This window comes from Manis javanica, chromosome 1, assembly GCF_040802235.1.
Source record: "Manis javanica isolate MJ-LG chromosome 1, MJ_LKY, whole genome shotgun sequence".
Taxonomy (NCBI): Eukaryota; Metazoa; Chordata; class Mammalia; order Pholidota; family Manidae; genus Manis; species Manis javanica.
In genome coordinates, this window is record NC_133156.1 from 110,815,414 (window position 1) to 110,835,076 (window position 19,663).

At 35.5% G+C, this 19,663-nt stretch overlaps 1 protein-coding gene across 11 annotated transcripts in view; it reads left to right on the forward strand.

Moving 5' to 3' along the window:
- ARL15 (ARF like GTPase 15) overlaps positions 1-19,663 on the forward strand; it is a 442,427-nt gene that overhangs the window by 219,641 nt on the left and 203,123 nt on the right. For all 11 annotated transcript variants that reach the window (XR_012131183.1, XR_012131184.1, XR_012131166.1 and 8 more), the window contains one exon: positions 5,129-5,337. Coding sequence is in view for 8 of the 11 variants with exons in the window: in XM_073236299.1 (XP_073092400.1) it covers positions 5,129-5,337 (209 nt within the window). In the remaining 3 variants the exon portion in view is untranslated. The remainder of the gene's footprint in view (positions 1-5,128; positions 5,338-19,663) is intronic.

Genomic DNA, 19,663 nt, shown 5'->3' on the forward strand with positions numbered 1-19,663 from the left:
TGTACTGGTCTGTCTCCTTAAGGTTGCTAGGAGGCTAGCACCTTTCAAAGCTTCACCTTATCACCTAATGAAATCTAAAAGCTAAAAGAGAGAAGCAGCTCTTTTTGAGCATCTCTCTTTTTAGTGAGGAGCAAAATTATTTCCAGAGGCTCCCCGCAGACCTTGCTTGAGTCTCAGTTTGCCACGATTGAAGCATATGTCCGTGCTGCCTGAGAGACCGGGAAATGAGTACCAAGAAATTTTTAATCTCTGTATGGTAGGCTGGCTATGCTGGGAAAGAATGGGAGTGCTATGGAGACTAAAATTATTGTCTGTTTCATTTACTACTGTGTCCCCAGCACCTGGGATGGTGCCAGGTGCTCACTAAATATCTGTGAGATGAATGAATGCTAAGAGAATGCTGTTGAAGTCCATAATGTGCCGTAGAAAGAATCTGTAGTGACGACATGTCATGCTCCCGTCTTCTCGCTCTCTTCTTGTTGCAGTAGCTTGAGCCAGACTGTCTTAGTTGATTGGCTGTCAGAATGAACTCTTGGATTACCAAGGGCTCCTTCCAACTTTCAGTAAGGTAGTATCGGGCCATAACATAGGTAATCAGGACATTTGGTAACACCCTCCACCCATCCAACCTCTGTACTGTTAAGACTATCCCTTTGTTTGTTCATCTAAATGTACCAGGTTTGAGTTTGGTGTTCCATCTTTTTTATATAACAATATAAGTGACACAGAGCATGCCATATTCAGTCATTAAAATGAGAGTGACCCATACGACTGTTAATTGTGATGCCTGTGTTACTCCTTTGGACTTGGTTTGTGGGTTAGGATGTTGGGATGTGGGCACCAAACAGATGACCCAAATTTTTCAGTCAGACTCACTTCTCAAAGCACATAGCAGCTAGGTTGATGACATGTTAATTTCTCATTTGTATCTGGTTACTAAACTAAGGCCCACTCAGCTGGACTAAACAACTGTGTACCACTGTTCACCCACTGCTGTTTGCTCTGTCTGGATCTTGGTTTAGGCTGCTGCTGGCTAAAGCCACTGTGCAGGAGGCTGAATTGGAATTTGAATTCCAAGCCCAGCATTTTTTTATTTTTTTTATTTTGGTATCATTAATCTACAATTACATGCAGAACATTATGTTTACTAGGCTCCCCCCTTCACCAAGTTCCCCCCACAAACCCCATTACAGTCCCTGTCCATCAGCATAGTAAGATGCTGTAGAGTCACTACTTGTCTTCTCTGTGTTGCACAGCCCTCCCCGTGTCCCCCCTACACTATACATGCTAATCGTAATGCCCTCTTTCTTTCCCCCCTCCTTATCCCTCCCTTCCCACCCATCCTCCCCAGTCCCTTTCCCTTTGGTAACTGTTAGTCTATTCTTGGGCTCTGTGTGTCTGCTGCTGTTTTGTTCCTTCAGTTTTTTCTTTGTTCTTATACTCCACACATGAGTGAAATCATTTGGTACTTGTCTTTCTCCGCCTGGCTTATTTCACTGAGCGTAATATGCTGTAGCTCCATCCATGTTGTTGCAAATGGTAGATTTGTTTTCTTCTTATGGCTGAATAATATTCCATTGTGTATATGTACCACATCTTCTTTATCCATTCATCTACTGATGGACACTTAGGTTGCTTCTATTTGTTGGCTATTGTAAATAGTGCTGCAATAAACATAGGGGTGTATCTGTCTTTTTCAGACTGAAGCCCAGCATTTTTAGACAAAATTTAGATTTGCTAAGATTGGACACAAGACTATGTAACAGGAGACAAGAAAAGGGTCTCCTCACTATTAATAATAATGTACTCATCCATTGCATAATACAAGGGACATTTTTTAAAGTTCCAGCTTTTCTCCATGGGTTTGTTTCCTCTGTCAATACAGAGGATTTCCAGTATTCTTCTCTTTATGCTTGAGTCCCTGGATACCCTCTCATGCTATATATGTAGTTATTCCCTCTGGTATATTTTTGGGCCTTGTGGAATTAGTATTACTTTACAGAATTTAACAGTGTGAGCTAAAAGGAATCATAGCTTTCTAAATATTTTTTATAGCCCCCAACTCAGTGACTTGTATAGAATAGGTACTTACTACTACTATTCATTGAATTTATTGGTTGGGAAATGTTCTTGGACATGCTCCCATCCTGAGCACAGTGTAGGCGCCGTATAAGCACTGCATGACACTTAGTTACCTGTTGTTCTAACAAGTTCCCTTCCCCCCCGCCTCTTGGGTTATGTGATGGTAGAGTCCTTTTTTGAGCTTCATTGCCTTTCTGGTCAGTGATCCTACTATGTCAATCACAGTAGACCTAAATTTATATATTTTAGGTGTATGACCTTGCACATATTACATAGCTGTTGTGTCTTGGTTTCTTTACTGATAAAATGAGAGTGATAATAGTACCTACTCTTAAGACTGTCATGATGAATTACCCATAATACATGTGAAACACTTAACACAACTGATGTGTGTTTCAGAACTACACTTGGTCAGCTATGGATACAAAAGTTGAGCAAAATCAGTGAAAACATTCTGTGAGCATTAATGAGCTCTATAGTAAAGCATGTTGAATTTATTCTTATGACATAAAAATGTTACATATCCTTTATGTTAGTAAAATTTATAATACAGTTATATAGGATACATATGCATGTAACATTTTTGCTGTTTTAGCCATTTACCACCAGGTAACACTGCTTCTACTTTTGTTCTTCAAGCTTATGGATGGTTCTCAAACATATGGATAATGTCTGGATGTAGCTTGTAGCAGATGCTGTTGGTATCCGACCCAGATCTCCTTTACTGGGCCAGTGCATCCATCTCCCAGCTGCTGCGGGTATTGGCTGCTAATGACTCACACCTGTACCCTTCTCCAGAGGCCTGCCCTTGGCTGACAATAATTGCTTCAACCAGATATGTTTGGGAGATTATGAGATCATACCCCAACTCCCTCCTGTTCACCCGGATGGCTCATAGCCAATGACGGTACAGGGGCATCATGGCACAGCCCTCTTGCCTTTGGACTGCACAACTTCTGTGGTTCAGTCCATGCTCTAGAGCTCCTCATTGGGTCAGGCTGAGCCTAGATTTCTGAAACCATCTTTGCCAAGTTCCTTCCTCATTCTAGCTTGTTTCTTTCAGTCCCAATTTGTGCTGACAACACTGGCTATAATCTGGTGTACCAGAAGCATCATCTCAGGTGCTAGGGAACCTGACCTAATTTCAGGTCCATATTGTTTTCCTAGTTCCACCTTCATTTATGCAACTAATTCCTTAAATTAAATTATCTCGGGCTTAAATTTCCTTTCTTTTGTTCTGCTTTCTTGGTTGGACCCTGCCCGATAGGCATCAACACTGCTCATATCACATGTCTTCATGTATTTAAGGTTACTTAACATCAGATGCCCTTTATCTTCTTCTACCTGTTTTTTTTTCAGTGTAATGAAATGAATAGCCTGGTTTTTAGAATCTGAAAATAGTATCAAAGCTTGAGCCAGTCATACCTCCCTTGTATTTTGTTAAGAAGTATATGAGGTATTCTTTTGAAAATAGCACTGTGCCTAGAATGTATGAAGTGCTTAATAAATGGCAGCTGTTTGATTACTGGTACTGATACTACTCTTTTAAGAGACTTGCCCAGTCTGAATGAGATGCCTCCTATCTTGCTCCCAGAGCACCTAATGAGTACCTCTGTCACAGTGCTTTATTACACTGTATTATAATCTTTGGGGTTTTTTTTTTCATTCCTGTTTTCCCCAGAAAACTGCAGGCTGCTCAGTGTCATCCAGTGGTATATTGGCTCTACAAAGGAAGAAAAGACCTGATATACAGCTTTTGCTGATTTCCGTGGTGAAAATACTCCCACTGTGTCCAATTTCAGGCTATCCCTATGATGTATGTCACTGAATACAGAGCTGGGAAGAGATGCACACAATTGGCTCTTGCTAGTTAGTGCACACCAATTCCAGTCTCAACTTTCAATACCCATATCCAACATGGGAGCTAGATGTTTAATAGATAGCTGAAGTGTGGTTACTAACTGGTTGAGACTTAATCAGATATACTAAATTGGTAAAATAGCTTAATACCTAATTTTTATTATATAACCAATCACACACACACACACACACACACACACACACACACACACACACTGCCCAAGGCTATTTATGAATCAAATGAAAGTAAAGGAAGCAGTTAACAGTTGTCGTGATACAGTGGGAAATGCCCTTGTCTTCCCCAGGTAGGTTGTCTACTAACTCAGATGCAAATCTCAATTTTGTGATGTACTAGACACATGAATGGGGATTAGTCACTACACTTCTCTTGGCCCCAGCTTCCTCAGACACTTGGACAGGATAGTCTCTAAAGTCCCTGCTAGTCTCATAATCCATAAAGTCTTATTAGTGTATTATTTCCTGTCCTCCTCCTCTCATTTTCTTCATTCTTGTATTGAACCTTGAGTTATACATCATGCTGGATATTGAAAATAAAGGAATAAAACATGGCCCCAGCTGTTGAGAATCTCAATGTCTTTTCATATCAAGTCCATGAGTGTGCTCACTGCCAAATGGGTTCATGCTGACATACTGAAGACCAAGATTTTAGTTCATCACAAATTTCAACACTGACACATAAAGGTATTGTGGTAATAGTTTTCACATCCTAGATCAAATTAAACAAGGCTATCTTGATCAAAGAGCAGTTCTTTTAAAAATGTCACCAAGATAATGTTAACAGTGTGGAGTGAAGCCTCCATCAGCAATGAGGTTACACTGCTGTCTGAATTAGGCTCAAACTCAATTTATAGAGAATGTGGCTTACTTGGGACTATTACACAAAATCTGAAAACAGTCTTTTGTGTTTGTCTAAGAAGTATTTATCTTGGTTCTTTGTCACCTGTTTGAACAAGGACAGATGAAGAATGACTGGTAGACATTGGTGTTCTCCTTCAAGGCCACATCTATCTACCAATTGGGTCTAATGCCTTCTTTGTTCTCATCAGCCACGATCTCTGCACTTGATTTTTAAAAGTTACATTGGTTTCCAATAGCAATTACTATTGGGCGTTCCCCAGTTGCTGAAAGCTACTTTTAAAAAGAGAATTTGTTTTGTTTTTGACAGGGGCTGATAATATCCGGAAATACTGGAGCCGCTACTACCAAGGATCTCAAGGGGTAATATTTGTACTAGACAGTGCCTCTTCTGAAGATGATTTAGAAACTGCTAGAAATGAACTGCACTCCGCACTTCAGCACCCACAGTTATGCACTTTACCGTTTTTAATATTGGCCAATCATCAAGACAAGCCAGCTGCTCGATCAGTACAAGAGGTACGTCTTGGTAACGTGACAAGTCTTTGTCCTTTGTCTGTTGCACTTTTGTTGCCACATTGGAATCAGAAAAGGTGCCTATCATTAGGGGTGTGCTGGTTAGGCTGTTTTTCAACATGAAACTTTAGTCTTCTTAGAAAGTGTAAAGTCCATACTATCTGATAGGAATTTTTTTTCTACATACCTAACCTCACATAGAGACCATAGATTTCTTTTTTTAACTGTTTAGTAAAAGTTGGAGGACTTAACCGAATATTTTTCTAAGGTCTGAAAGGCTAAAGGCCTGGTTACTTAACATTTTTTTTACCCTGCCAGCTTATTTAGTTTATTCTCTTTTCCAGCTTTCAAGGAATGTGTTGTGCGTATTTCCATGCATCACTTGTCCTCAGATGTCATGTTCTTGTCCCTCTGAAATACGTACTGTTGGCTAGAAGCAGTGGGTCCTATTCTGTAATCAGCCAGGCTGAGAAGTGATGTCTTATTTTGCAAGTTCCGTGCCACCAAAAATGCTTTAATATTAACCCATCCCTTGTCTTCTTGTTCGATTTCATTTCTTAGCTTGTATTTCTCCTGTAAAAGCATGAGACCAATTCTGAGCAGATAATCAGTTCACTCAGAAGAACTTCTGGTTCATGGTACTACTTATACAGTTAAAAGATCTCTGAATAGTTTTTAAAGCTTAAGTCTACAGTGACTTTTAACTTAAGTGTAGTGAAATCAAACTTTTAATATATTTCTTTTCACCTGTATCTTTTAGAATATGTTTTATCCCCTCCTTCAGTAAACTGTTTGCTTCCTTTAGTGACTTTAGAATGATTAATAGGAGTGTCACTGCAGTTTAGTATGAGAAATGGATGAGGAGCTGAGGACATCCACATTCTCACTCCTAGGCTCCCTCACACGTAACGTGGTCTTGCAGGCCTGTAGCTTTGTTCCAGGGCTTGTCTTCTCACCTATAGAATGGGAATAATGCCATTTTTATGATAAGTGGGATTAATTTGGATGAATCACTTGCAAGTTTAAATTAGTAGAAGAGAGACCATACAGCAAGGATTTTCACTTAAGTTTTAAGAAATAGTAAGGGCTGGGTTTTATTCTTAGAGCTATGTCTATGTGTGGTTGCCTCATTCCGTATTCAATAGCAAGCACCTTTTTCCTTTTTAGGTTTTATGAATTATCTTACAGATAATATTAAGTAATTCAGATACAAAAAAGCAATACAAACTGAGTCGGGGTGTCATTAATGTGCAGATTGTCTGCATGGGGATCGGGGGTGCCTTCCTGCTCTGTTCTTTAGACCATAGGCAAATCTTTAACTTCTCAGCACCAGTTCTTCTGCTTGTACAGTGGATGTAACAGTTTACAACAGTAGGTATTTATGACTATTAAGTCAGTGTATGATTACAAGATGTTTGCTGAAAATGCCTTGTTATTCTGAGATTCCCTGGGAATACATATATATGCATTACAGAATACATAGATTATATGTAACCTCTGGTACATAAGTAATATGTAATACATATATAATAAAACACATAATGTGAAATAGATGTAATACAAGTGGCATTATAATTATCATATCAGTACAATACTGAAAAGTTTTTTTCTGTTTTTTTGGGGGGGTTTGCTTTTAAATATAAGAAACTATCTGTTTTCCTTAGACATCATAAAATTGAAATTAATGTATTCTTTAACCCTAACATATGACTTATGGTAATCCTCCATAGGATTTAAAACCTGTCACACTGAATAAAGGAAGCCTTTAACAATTAATTGCTTCAGAGTACGCCTTGTTTGTGTTGGCTGGCTATCTGTCCTAGGAAAAGGGCAAATATCTTTTTGTAATTCATCTTTTAGTAAGACAGAGGCTGTAAATGTAGAGTAATCATAGATATGACATGAAAGTTATTCTACACATATATACTGGAGCATATGTGACTTTGACTTTCTATTTATATCAATTTTAACTGAATTTTCCTCAATTTTACTTATGATGAATTTACAAATACTGTTCGGAGGACTGTTTAAGTAAAGCATTTTCCCTATGATTATATAAATATATGGGTGCATGTGAACATTTTAGACTGCTTTAATTGAATACATGGACAAATTCCGCTACAGATCTTGAAATTTGTAGAAACATAACAAAGTGCTCATACTTACCTTAGATTTGGCCAAAAAAGAAATGGGAGCTTCCTATTTATTTCCACTGCTTGAATGACAAAGAGGTTTCTCCGTATAGTGTGTTAATGATGCCTTTTTTAAGTACTCCCAGGAATGTTTTAGGAATTAAGTCAGTATCTTATTGTTAGCATAAACATGGAATTGATAACTGAATTTTGAACTTTTTATAAATAATAACCTCAAAATGGTTGGGAGTAGGCATGGGTACAAGAGGCAGTGGAATATTAAAAAGTGAGTGAAATTACATGTTACCTGAAATAGGTGTAAAAGTCGCCATTTGTTATTACTCCTTTCTTTGCCATAAAGTCATTACATGTCCTGTACTCTGTTGCTTATAAATATTTTTATTCATTTATACCTGCTCATTTGTATGCTATCTGTAGAATTTCTAAATGCTAAAAAAAAATGGTGTTTTGCTCTGCAAAATACCTATGAATTGTAAGCAAAATTCTGTTCTTTTCAGAATCAAGGAAAATGCATTAAGTTTACCAAAAAACAGTGGATAATTCTTTGATGCAGTTAAGACGAAGAGTTGCAAAGGCTCTTTGATTCTTCCCCTTCTCCCGTTGAAGTTATTACATTTTGTGCTTAATGTGTTGTGCAAAAATTTGCAATTTTTCTTTCACTTCTCATTTAATGAGGATACCAGAATATTGTAGAGTTTAGAAGCCAGTAAGAGCTGGTGAACTCCAAGGAGGAAGCTGAATTATCACTGGGGTTCCAACAGAGGGTGAAAACCGTGAGGAAGTCATATATAATTAGTCCCCTCCTTTTCTATGAGTATTGGTATGTTTGTTTATAGGACTGCATTAAGATAAAAAAACAATGGTAAAATTACTTTGTAACCCATAGAGGTCCACATATCTAATTATTTTGTTGCCCTTTTAGAATGCAAGTGGAGTCTTATGTATTGCATAGTTTGTCTTTTTATAACATACCTGATAATGACCTGTGTTTAATTTACCAGAATTTTAAGACTTTACATCTTGAGAATTGATAGTAGAAAGATGTTTTTAACAGATAAAACTTTTTTTTAAAAATAGCAAAACGCTAGAAGAAAGAACACCCTTTATATACTGTCTGAGAGCCAAGCAGTTCTTGCAGCCGATGTTTGTTGTACTCACTGTGGGGAGGTGTACTGGCACTGTTCTCCAGAGTTCACTTATATTAACAGTTTTTCTCTATAGCAAACATACTATAAAAACCTGTAATTATGTCACAGGGCCCACTTGATTCATTAGGGAAACTTCTAGTCTAATTTAAATGATAAAGCTTTAAAACAAGAGTCATTTTAAGGTACATAGGTTGTTTTTTTATTTGTATTGAATTGTAATTGTATCTAATTTGTTTTATAGCTCCCATAGGAGAGCATACTTCAGTTCTGAAGTTGTTTAGTGAATCAGGAGGATTTTATGAGAAGTTAAGTTGATATAGTAGCCAGTAAATGTAATTCTATTTTCTCTCTACACAGTTAGTTGTCCATTGTGATTCTTTCACCTCCTAACTTTTTAAAATCTAATTTTCATTTTATTGGGTATTACCATGTCTTATAAAATAGCTAATTTTGTCAACATGAAAGAGCTGATCCTTTCAGCAGTCTGATTTGATATTCATTCATATCCTTAATCCATAAGTATTTAACTTTTTCAGAAATAGTACATCAAAAATACTGAATTAATTTTGTTGAATATTTTTATTAAAATAAATATTAAGCAATAGGAAAACTGTGAAACATAGATTTTTGAAGTAGAATTATAAGGTCAAATGACTCTTGGCTCCATGGCTCATTAACTGTAGCACAGGAAAATCCAGCTTCTTAATTGGAATGTCAACATTACAGTTAAAATTTGTGATCAGGCAGTCTCTTAATTTTAATGCAACTGTAATTTAGTTTGTTATTGTGATGTTCATAGAATGCTGTGTTCTGTTAGAAAAGGATAGAATATAAACATGAGAAGAGTATTTGCAATAATATCTGTAATGATATAAACATTTCTTTTTGACCATGTTGTAATTATAAGTCTTCATATCTTTGAACAATACTTTTAATACCCAGGGTATCATGTTTGAATAGTTTATCTAGTTCTCACTTTCGAGTCTGTAGATGTCTTCTGAAAGTACTAGTATGTATTTTGTTATTTAATTTTTGTACCTAATTATACATACTTAATTATATTTATACATATTATAATTATACATAAAAATGTGTACTTAATTATACATACTTCTTGTTTATAGATGATTCTTTCTACACCGTGTACTTTTTTCCCTTGCTACAGAAGGTCAGAGTTTTAAAGGATAGAAGGTTTTGGACACTGTCCATAAATAATAAGCCTCTTTATTTTGTATTAATATTGCTGGACAGTAAACAGAGCAGTTCTTTTTTGGTAGTTCTATGAAACAGTGAGTATCACCTCTGATTTTTACATGACAATTTATTTTTTTAAGAAAAATGCAAAGCAGTATTTAAATCACATAAAATACTTAATATTGCTTCCCATATATGAAGAGAAATGTGTGTGTAAAATAATCATTGTAAAGTGTTGTATACTTTAAATCTTAAGGGTCTTCCAAGTATCTTGACCTGCTTCTTGGCAACATTTTAGAATACTGATTTGATTTCACATAGAGCAGCATACATACCTATTGTGTGAGCAGTTTGAAAACTCCCTTATGGGACATATACTTACTCTAAAATGATATAAGAGATACAAATTATTTTTTGCCCATTCCTTACAGATGTAATCCATTCTGTTACAGTTTAATTTGGGGGAAGCAAAGAGAGGATTTCAAAGTCAATTTTCCACTGAATTACTCAGTAGTCGCCTGAAAATGTTTACTAACTTGTAAGAGAAGCTGAAATAGCAATCATTTCAATAGTTAATTACTCAAGTGTTGTTATTATAAATGTATTTTAAAGAGAAATATAATTTTAGAATTCTAAAACAGCCAGAATATTTTGTTTATTGTAGATTCATGAGCTTTTTATAAGTATTCCTTGAAAAAATTAATTTGTATAATTGATTTCATTGGTTCTAAATCTAGCCACAATGATCACATCATTCAAAGGAACTCTGTATACTTGTTTCTTGCACCCACCCAGCAATATTATGAGAATGTGCTCTTCCCACTGAAAACTAACAAAATTTCCATTAATAAATATCTTATACAAGAAAGATCTATTTTATCCAAGTTAAATATTTAGTTGGGATAACAAAGCAATACATTTGAAAATGTAACAGTGCATGACCCCCCAAAAAATCATTATGCTCACTTGTGAAACCCCCATTCCTTCTTACTTTCTTCCTTTATTCAGTCCCATGCATATCTTCATTTAATGTAAATTTGGAACCTCTTCTGATTCTTATTTTTATTTACTCTCCATGTCCAGACATTTCAGTACACAATTCTCCCACCTCTGTGGTATTTTCAGTCTCCTGGTGGTTTACATCCCCAGACTTCACCCCCTTTCTCCCTGTTACTCAACACAGACCAGGAAGAACAGAACTTCCTGTTTCTCATGATACCCATATTAAAACCAGTGCTTTTAATTCCTTCTAGAATTAAATGAATCATATCTTATATATAATGTGCTTGATCATAGAATTCCCTTTTTTTTTTTTCACTTATACTTAACTATCATGAATTCATCATTCTGTTACTACCCAGGAAAACTCCCTAAAGATTATGTGTCACTCAAGAAGTTTTCCTGAACACCCACAGCTGAGCTAGGTGCCCTCCTTTTGACTTCCCAAGGCATCCTGGGCTTATCCTAATCATAATATTATAATGAATTGCCTATTAATTCGTCTACCCCTCAAGATTATAAGCTCTCTGAAGAACAGGCATTCTGGCTTGTTTATGTCTCTGCTCAATATATACTGTTTGAGCAAGTGCTCTTTCTGAGACTTACCATACATGCTTCCCTGCTGGCTAAGTGCCATCAACTTCACCCAGATTTCCCTACCGTCTCTTTACCCAATCTGACTCTATTTCCATCCTTGAATATAAAAATTTTCCTTTTCCTCTATACCAGTCATGACCTCTGAATATTGCTCATGAACCACATCGTCCATGAAACCTCATCACTCTAAACATGTTCATGCTTTTAAAAGTCTTTAATCCATTAATTACCATATTTGTAAATGTTTTCATGTATTTTATGTGCTTAAATTTGTGTTTGTCCACTTGAGGCCCTTGCTTATAGCAGGTTACTATTTTTGTCCCCAAACCCCTCATAGGAAGTGGCAGGATATCTTAAATGAATGTTCTTTTAATATAGCTTTATTGATTGCCTATGTTTTAAATGTATAGAACTCATTTCATTTGCTAGCATTGCAAACTATCTTTTACTGTTTACATTTCTCATGTGGAGACTGGCACATGATTAAAGCTCTATGGGAACATAATTGAGATGGTTTTAAAGCAATGAATTCAATTTAATAAGAATAAATTTAGTTTCTAATAAAATTACTAGTGAAACTTGGATGTTTAATGTAACATTTAATGCCTTTTCTTTATATTTCAATCTCTTACAGTAGTTAATATCTTACATATTTCAATATGTTACAATAGTGAATCATAGCTAATACAGTTCAAGTTTTATTTTATCCTAGCAATGTTGTTTTACTTCTTATCTGAGTCTTTTTGAAGCAATATGTATTTGAATAGTTGTACTGGTATACTTCTTTATATATGTATTTCAATTTTGTATTTTGTAAACATTAGTATTTCATTAACTGTCATTCAACAAAGGCAACAAATGGTTTCTGGGCAAAGTTTATAGAACCATTTCCTTAGCCCCTTTATTTATATAGTTTTTAAAAATAGTGTTATTTAGGTTCCATTTATTTCATTTGCACAAGATAACTCAGTTACTGCACATTCCGTAGCTTACAAAGTTAATATTTGTCAAGTTAAATTATTTTGAAAATAAACACATAGTTAATGCCAGAAACGCACTTTGAAGATAAAAAAGCACAGTAAGTGTTAGTTATTATCATTATGATAATTATTATCATTATTATTATTACATAGTGTCTGCTTAAAAATTCCTTTGGTTACTCTGGGATGGCTGAGACTAATGAGAATGGTTAATCTGCTGGATTTTATCCAGAACTAAGGATTTGAGAATACACTAGAAGGTTTTTTTTTTCTCAATAGATCAAGAGGTATGTTCATTTATTCTCTTGCTTAAGAAAAATAGACTTCCTGTAATGCAGAAGCATCAGAACTCATTTTGAATAGTTTGAATGTTCTCTTGTATATTCTCTATAAAGATGTATGAGAAGGAAATATAGGTCTTCTGGAAAGTTTCTGAAATCATAGGCATTGATTTCTAAATAATCAAACTCTTTATTAGTTTATTACTGAGTTGCACAGAGCTCGTTTATAATTTTTATATACCAAGAAGAAAAGACTGTAATTATGGGAAGGAAATATAAAAGCTTAATTATTACAAAAATGAGAAATTATATCTTTGGGAATTTATAAAAATACCTCTAATTACATAAATTAACTTCAGTGAGCACATTTTAAGGAAGAGTCTTCAGATTATTCTTTAGAAAGAATACTTTCAAGGTTAAGGCAAATTCTTTACAAGTCATCCCAAGTCAGAGGCAAAGGAAATGTTGAAACATTTTAACAGGCAAATTTATGAAAGTCAAAGGTACACTTAGCCTCATAACCAGGAAGACATTAGTGACATGTCTGAAGAAGACATTCCCTAATATTATTGCAAATTAAGTAAGAAAAGACCTCAAGAGAATGGAAAGAGAAAAGGTGCCTGGAGCCAATGAATTACAATTGACAACCTAAAGGCAGTTGAAGAACCAATTGCTAGAGTGATTGCAAAGCTATTCACAGTGTGCAGCAGACAGAGCACACCAGAAAGCTGGAACAATGCCTTCAGTTCAGCAATATTGCTTCAAAAGAATGGAAAGAGGGGAATGGGAAGAGCCACTGACCCTGAGACCAATTTCCAGGCAGCTGCACAAACTATATACTGTAATTAAAGGTTTTGACCAGTAATCACAGCAAAGCTAGACTACAGAAAGTCTAGGGAACCCGCAAGGTTTATAATGAGGCAGACATTCTCACTTAAAGCATGGAAAAAGCAGGTAAGAAAACCTGCCCATTTCTGGCAGTGACTTTGAAAAGCTCTGATCTATTAGCACAAATATGAAAATCACACATTTTTTGGTCTTCCTCCTATAAGAACAAAAACATGTAATGAAAGATACCTGCTTTCATCTTTTGAGATGAATAAAATACACTCTGCCATTTAGAAACCGACATTTTCTCCTTGCCTTTGTATTTTTTTCTCTGCCTATGAACTGCATGTGCCTTTGATAAAAACAATGACCTAGACGTGTGCAGTGCTACATACAATAAATACACTGAACGCTGCTTAGAAGTGGCCACTCTTCTTGTATACATGGACTCTGGTAGGAATGAACTAATTCACACCTGAATAATATGTCTGTAGAACCTCTTCTCCCTTTTGTTTCTCGGTATTTGTAATCTAATTCTTTTTCTTTCTTTAGTAGTATCTCCTTATGGGAGATTCCATATTCAGCCATGACTCTAATATTCATATAATTACTTTGAGTATGTATATCTTGAGAAAAGGGGTTATCTCATAGTTTTGAATGAAGTTATGAATACAGATTTTCAATACAAACAAGGTGTTTTATAAGTGTAATAAATATAGATGGCTTCTCATTTTGCAGGCACCACATAGTTCCCTCCTGAATGGGCCTATTAAAGTCTTTGCCATGTTTGATATCACAGCATCCAGTAGTGAAATGGGAATTACCTCCTTTACGAGAAATTCTGAAATCTAAATCTGTACACATAATAAATCTCTGGCCAAAAAAAAAAAAAGAACATTTATAAGAATTTACAAGTTTTTTACTGCTAGGTTGTAAAGGAAAAGAGTCAAGTAGGATTTCATTTTGTTTTATTTAGGCTTATAATTTAACATATTCAAGTGTCTGCATTCATTTGTGTTAAGCACAGTGTACATACACTGAGTTCAGTTCATTCCACACCTGACATATGAGATGATGGGGCTTTAAAAGAATGCTGTAAAGAATATTTAGACAGTAAATTGCTTCATAAAATAATGAATTGTTTTTATAAATAAGTGAAACCAACTAAACTTTATGGGAAGAAGTTTCTGTGTATAAACAGAAATAATTTGGAGGTTGCATAGAACAATATAATTCTAACATGCAGAATTTGTGTTATTTATTTTTAGACTGTGGTTATGACTAATAATTTGTCAAGCCAAAACAAGTCTTTATTGAAAGGGGCCAGAGTGGAAAATCTGGGTAACTTGTGTATAGTTTAGACAAGGAGAACAAAGACATAATGAAATGAAAATAAGAGCTTGGCAGGGGAATCCTTAGAGAACAGCTGGTTGAAGAATTACGATTGTTAACGGTGCTATAGAGGAAAGATACTCTCATCCTGCTTTAGTGAATTGCATTGAAGAGAAGACTGAATAATCGTTAGAAGAATCCTAAAAAACAGGCAAAAAGGATCTTGAAATTAAGGTATAGTTTATATGCACTAAGTAGTATCATATTACTGTTATTGTTACTATTATGCAAAAGCAAATCCTTGTGCCCAAATGCCCTGATTTTCTAGAACATAAAAACGTAAATTCTTAAGAAAGAACACCTATTCTTTCTTGTTATGTGTAAGGACTTACATTTTACTTCTTCTAGAATAATTTCATTTAAAATGGTACTTATCATGTTTATTGGAAGGTTAAGTCTAAATATCTGAATTATTTACATGTATGGTTAGAGATTTGTAAGTATAGAAATGCATGTGTCTGCATGTTTTGGGCAATAGAAAAAGATAACCAATTTTCCATATTTCAAATTGATGTTTTTCTTTAATTAAAGCTTAGGCTTGGGCATCATTCTGCATTTCCTTAATTAACAATGGCTTTTTAATGACTTTTTATTAATAAGCAAATTAAGTTCATTTCTTTGGTGAAAAAAGGAAAACAGACTTTAAGGTAAAACCTGAGATCACCAGATTGCTTGAGCCTATTATAGTTAACAGAAATTTGTATCCATATAGCCATCTCTTTTACACTTTACCAGAAGCTTTTTCCCCCATATTAGGAAGTCCTCTAAACTATGTCAGCACAGTTTTCTGCCCTAGGGAAATACAGTCTATCTTTAATGATTCTGAATGTGCAATGCCCCTTTAATTATTTAGAACATTAGTTCTAGCAGTGTGGATGCAGAAACTGTAGAATATTTTGTTGAATCTGTACTCCATATGAGTCCCCAGACATTGCTTTTTTTGGTAAAATACTAGATATGAATCTGTGTTTTTGTAGTTTCATCCGTTAAAAATGGAATACAAAAATTGTAATTCCTTGTAGTTGTTCTTATTTGGATTCTAGTTAGTCAAGATCTTGCCATATGGTTCTTTAGCTATAGTTAAAGCTGAACAGAAAAATGTGAGCTATTAAAAATGTCATATTTTAGAGATTAAAGCAGGAGATATGGTTGTAACTCCTAGGTTTACATTCACTGTAATTATTTTAGAATAACAACTTTTCTCCAGCTCTCTTCACAAATATGTACAAATTTGGAACAACGTGTAGTTGAGATTACTTGACCTATTCTGTGTGAAGTAAGATTAGATGACTAGCAAATAGTGTATCATTTTTGTTTGGATCTCCATGGAGTATTACATAATCAAAATCCATTCAGTCTCATTTTAATTAACAATCTGAAGGATTAATAAAACCACATGGTACAATGTTAAGATGCTTCAAAAAAGCATACAGTGAAGAGTATTCTCTTTTCTCCTCATGTGCCCTGTCTCACTCTAATTTACAACTCTCAGCTTTCAGCCAGGCTATGTTATTACCAAACTTTGAATGTCAAAAATTTACAAACACCAACTTAATGACTTTTGCTTAACAACAGAATGAAACTGGACAATATATTAGTGGATGTAATTATCTTAAAGATAGTAGTTTTAAGATACTTGTAGTAAGATACTATGTCATTTCAAGAAAATTAATCTTAAATAATTTAGTCTGTAGGTGTTACCAAGAGGTTTAAGCAGTTTGTTGAGTTACACTGGGGAAGGGGATTTAGAGGAACCCCGCTCTGATTTCAGAATGCTTTACTTGTGACTGTATGAGGATATGCATCTGAGGAATCATACTCAAATTATTTTCATTATGAAAAATTTCAAACATACAGATAAGCACAGAAAATAATAGAGAAACTCATCTACCCATTACCCAGACTTAGCAGTATATACTTAGTTGTGCCTTTTTTTTTGACATTTGCCAATACGGTATCTGTAAATCTAGCTTATTCATTTTCACTGATACATTATGTTGCAAGGCATTACTTTGCCATAATTTTATTTATTCATTCTCTTATTGAAACTTTTAGGTTTTGTCTGTATTTTTGAGATTACACACAAAGCTGTTGATGAGTATCTTTGTACATGTTTCCTGTGTATGTACACAAGCATCTCTCAAATGCTAGATATATACACATGCTTCACTTGATGGGTATTTAACTTGGTACTTTGGCACTTCGGAGATGACCGATGATAGAACTCTGAGGTCAGACCATCTGGATTCAAATCCTTCTTACTGTTGACCAGCTGAGTGATCTTGGGCAAAAACAAATCCATTTCTTCATCTGTAAAATGGGGATAATCCTGGAACCTACCTCATAGCAAATAGTGAGGATTAAATGAGGGTTGAGCACATAAAGAGTGCTCAGTCAGTATTAACTGCCACTTCTCACCGCCCTCCCCCACTCCAGACAGGGATGTCACGAGGATTAAATGGCACTTACAACTGCCTGGTGTAGTGTCACATAAATGCTTGTTAAATACACAAAACTGAAACCGGAAACAATCCAGTTTAGGCATGGTATGTTTATATACTTTTGAGGGTGCTTGAAGAATAAATTCCAAATACCAAGAAAGTAAATAAAAGAAAAACAAAAAAGCTATGAAGACCTTACACACTTTTTCAACTTTTGTTAAATTATAAGCAACTGATTTCTTTTACTTCCATCCATGTGTGGTGTGCTTGTCAGAAACTGTTTTTTATTTAATCACTAAGCAGATAGAATGTACTTTCCTCTTTTATTGTGGGGAAATCAGGAAAATCAGATCCTTTGGTGACTTTGACTTGTGAAATTTGATACTAGAATTTGTTCTTTAGGATGTTCCAGATAGATCATTCTGCCTTAATTTTTTAATATGTCATTTGCAGCTTTTTCTGAAAAACAAATAGCACAAGTGTAGAAGGTTAAACTTTGCCAAAGCATAAAATGAGGGAGATGCGTGAAGAAGCCATGGGCCTACCTGCAGATCTCTAGGTTCCTATGAGGCCCCACAGAACACCAGAAGCCTGCTTTCTGTGGCATGTCACTTGGTGTGATTGACAGGCCTGTTGTTTCCTCTCTTTGAAGGCCCAAGAGGTTACTCAGATTATTTTAGACTGTTTGTGGCACTAATTCTTACTTTCAGATTTAAATAGAGTCTCCTCCATTCTGGAAGGTGGATTCCTTTGCATAACTTTTATTGCTTTTCAAGTGTTTTTGGAAACTTTGGAGTCCTCCTAAAAACTGGCTTTCCTGGAGCATGTTTTCTTTTGGGGGAAATTTTAAGGATTAGTTGTAGATTTTCCAAAAGCCCAAAATTGAACAACAAAAAGGGCCTGATTAAAACAAATTGCTTAATAAAAAAAAAAATGAAATCAGGGCAGAAGAGGAGAAAACCCTGTTGTCTCTCTATTCCTTATAATAAATCAGACCTGTGTGTGTTTTTAACAAAAACGAGGGTGTGCTTTTTTCCCCTTCATTCTCCATTTCTTTTGATCATTGATCTGGGTGACCCCACGCTCAGGGTTTTTTTTCTTCATTTGACATGGACAGATTTTTGAAGTATAGCTCTCCTTTGGGAGCCCCGGGCAGTTCCACTTGACTAACCTGTGAGCTAATGAGCAGTAATGCAGGGTTACAGTGGCCATTTTGTGTGCTTTGAGGACGACGGCCAAACAGAGTGGGAGAAAGGCTATGTCTACGGAGAAAAAGGAGGCAGGGTGATCGAACAGTGTGAAAAAGACCTGTTAGCCCACATTAGTTTGCCTGATTTACTTCACAACAGGTCAGGAAAGGCCAACAGCAGGGTTGTCGTTAAATTGCAAAGTTGAAAATCCTGGTCTTAGAAAGCTTTCAGATCTCCCAAAGCCATTAATTCCAAAGTTGGTTTTAACTCACCTTTGAGTTGCAGCAAACAGGGTAGCACTAAACTTGCCTTCAGCCTTACAATTATTTATGAAATAATTACGTGACCCTCGATTCTTTCTGAATGCCGCAAGTTTTAAGCATCCTGTCATGGCTGGTCCGTGGTACCATGGATGTGAAAGAGAAGCCAAACGCCAAGTGAATCATTGCACTTTTTGCCCTGTGTTCACCCCTTCATGAGGTGTCCATGCTTTCTACTTGGAAATGCTCTAAGCGTGCATTTCTGAATTCCTAACCTGCATTCCAGAGGAAGCTCTTAAATCTATCCCTGCTCATCTACCCTGCTGTGTCCATGTAAGCGGGCCTATGGCTGTGTGTCCTCCTGTAGATACACTCAGCCTGTTCGTCTAAAAAGCCAAACTATGTTTCAACACCCTTTCCTCCCAGCAGAAACTCATCTCAAGCTTAAACTAGTGTGTTTTACATCTCACTGTGGTTTAGGTCTGTTGGGTAAAAGAGAATAGGTGACTTACCAAATCATACACAAGTTCTTGGGACCCATTGTCCTGCTTGAGTGTTATTATAGGAACCTAAAAGTGATTTTCTCTGATTTTTAGTCTTTTTTCTTTCACATTCAAAACAACTTTGGAGTTTTTTACCAAAAAATAATGTATAGTTATTGATCACAACACTGCTTTTGTTTGACTACCATTTCTGTAAGACTATCCATAAAAGCCAGCTCCCTGTGGGATTAAACAACAGTCTATGGTGCCAGCTTTTTAATTCTATGTATAGATATATAGATACATATAAAAAGATACATTATGTGTTTTTACACATATATATATATATATGTATATGTGTGTATGTGTGTACATATATAGAGA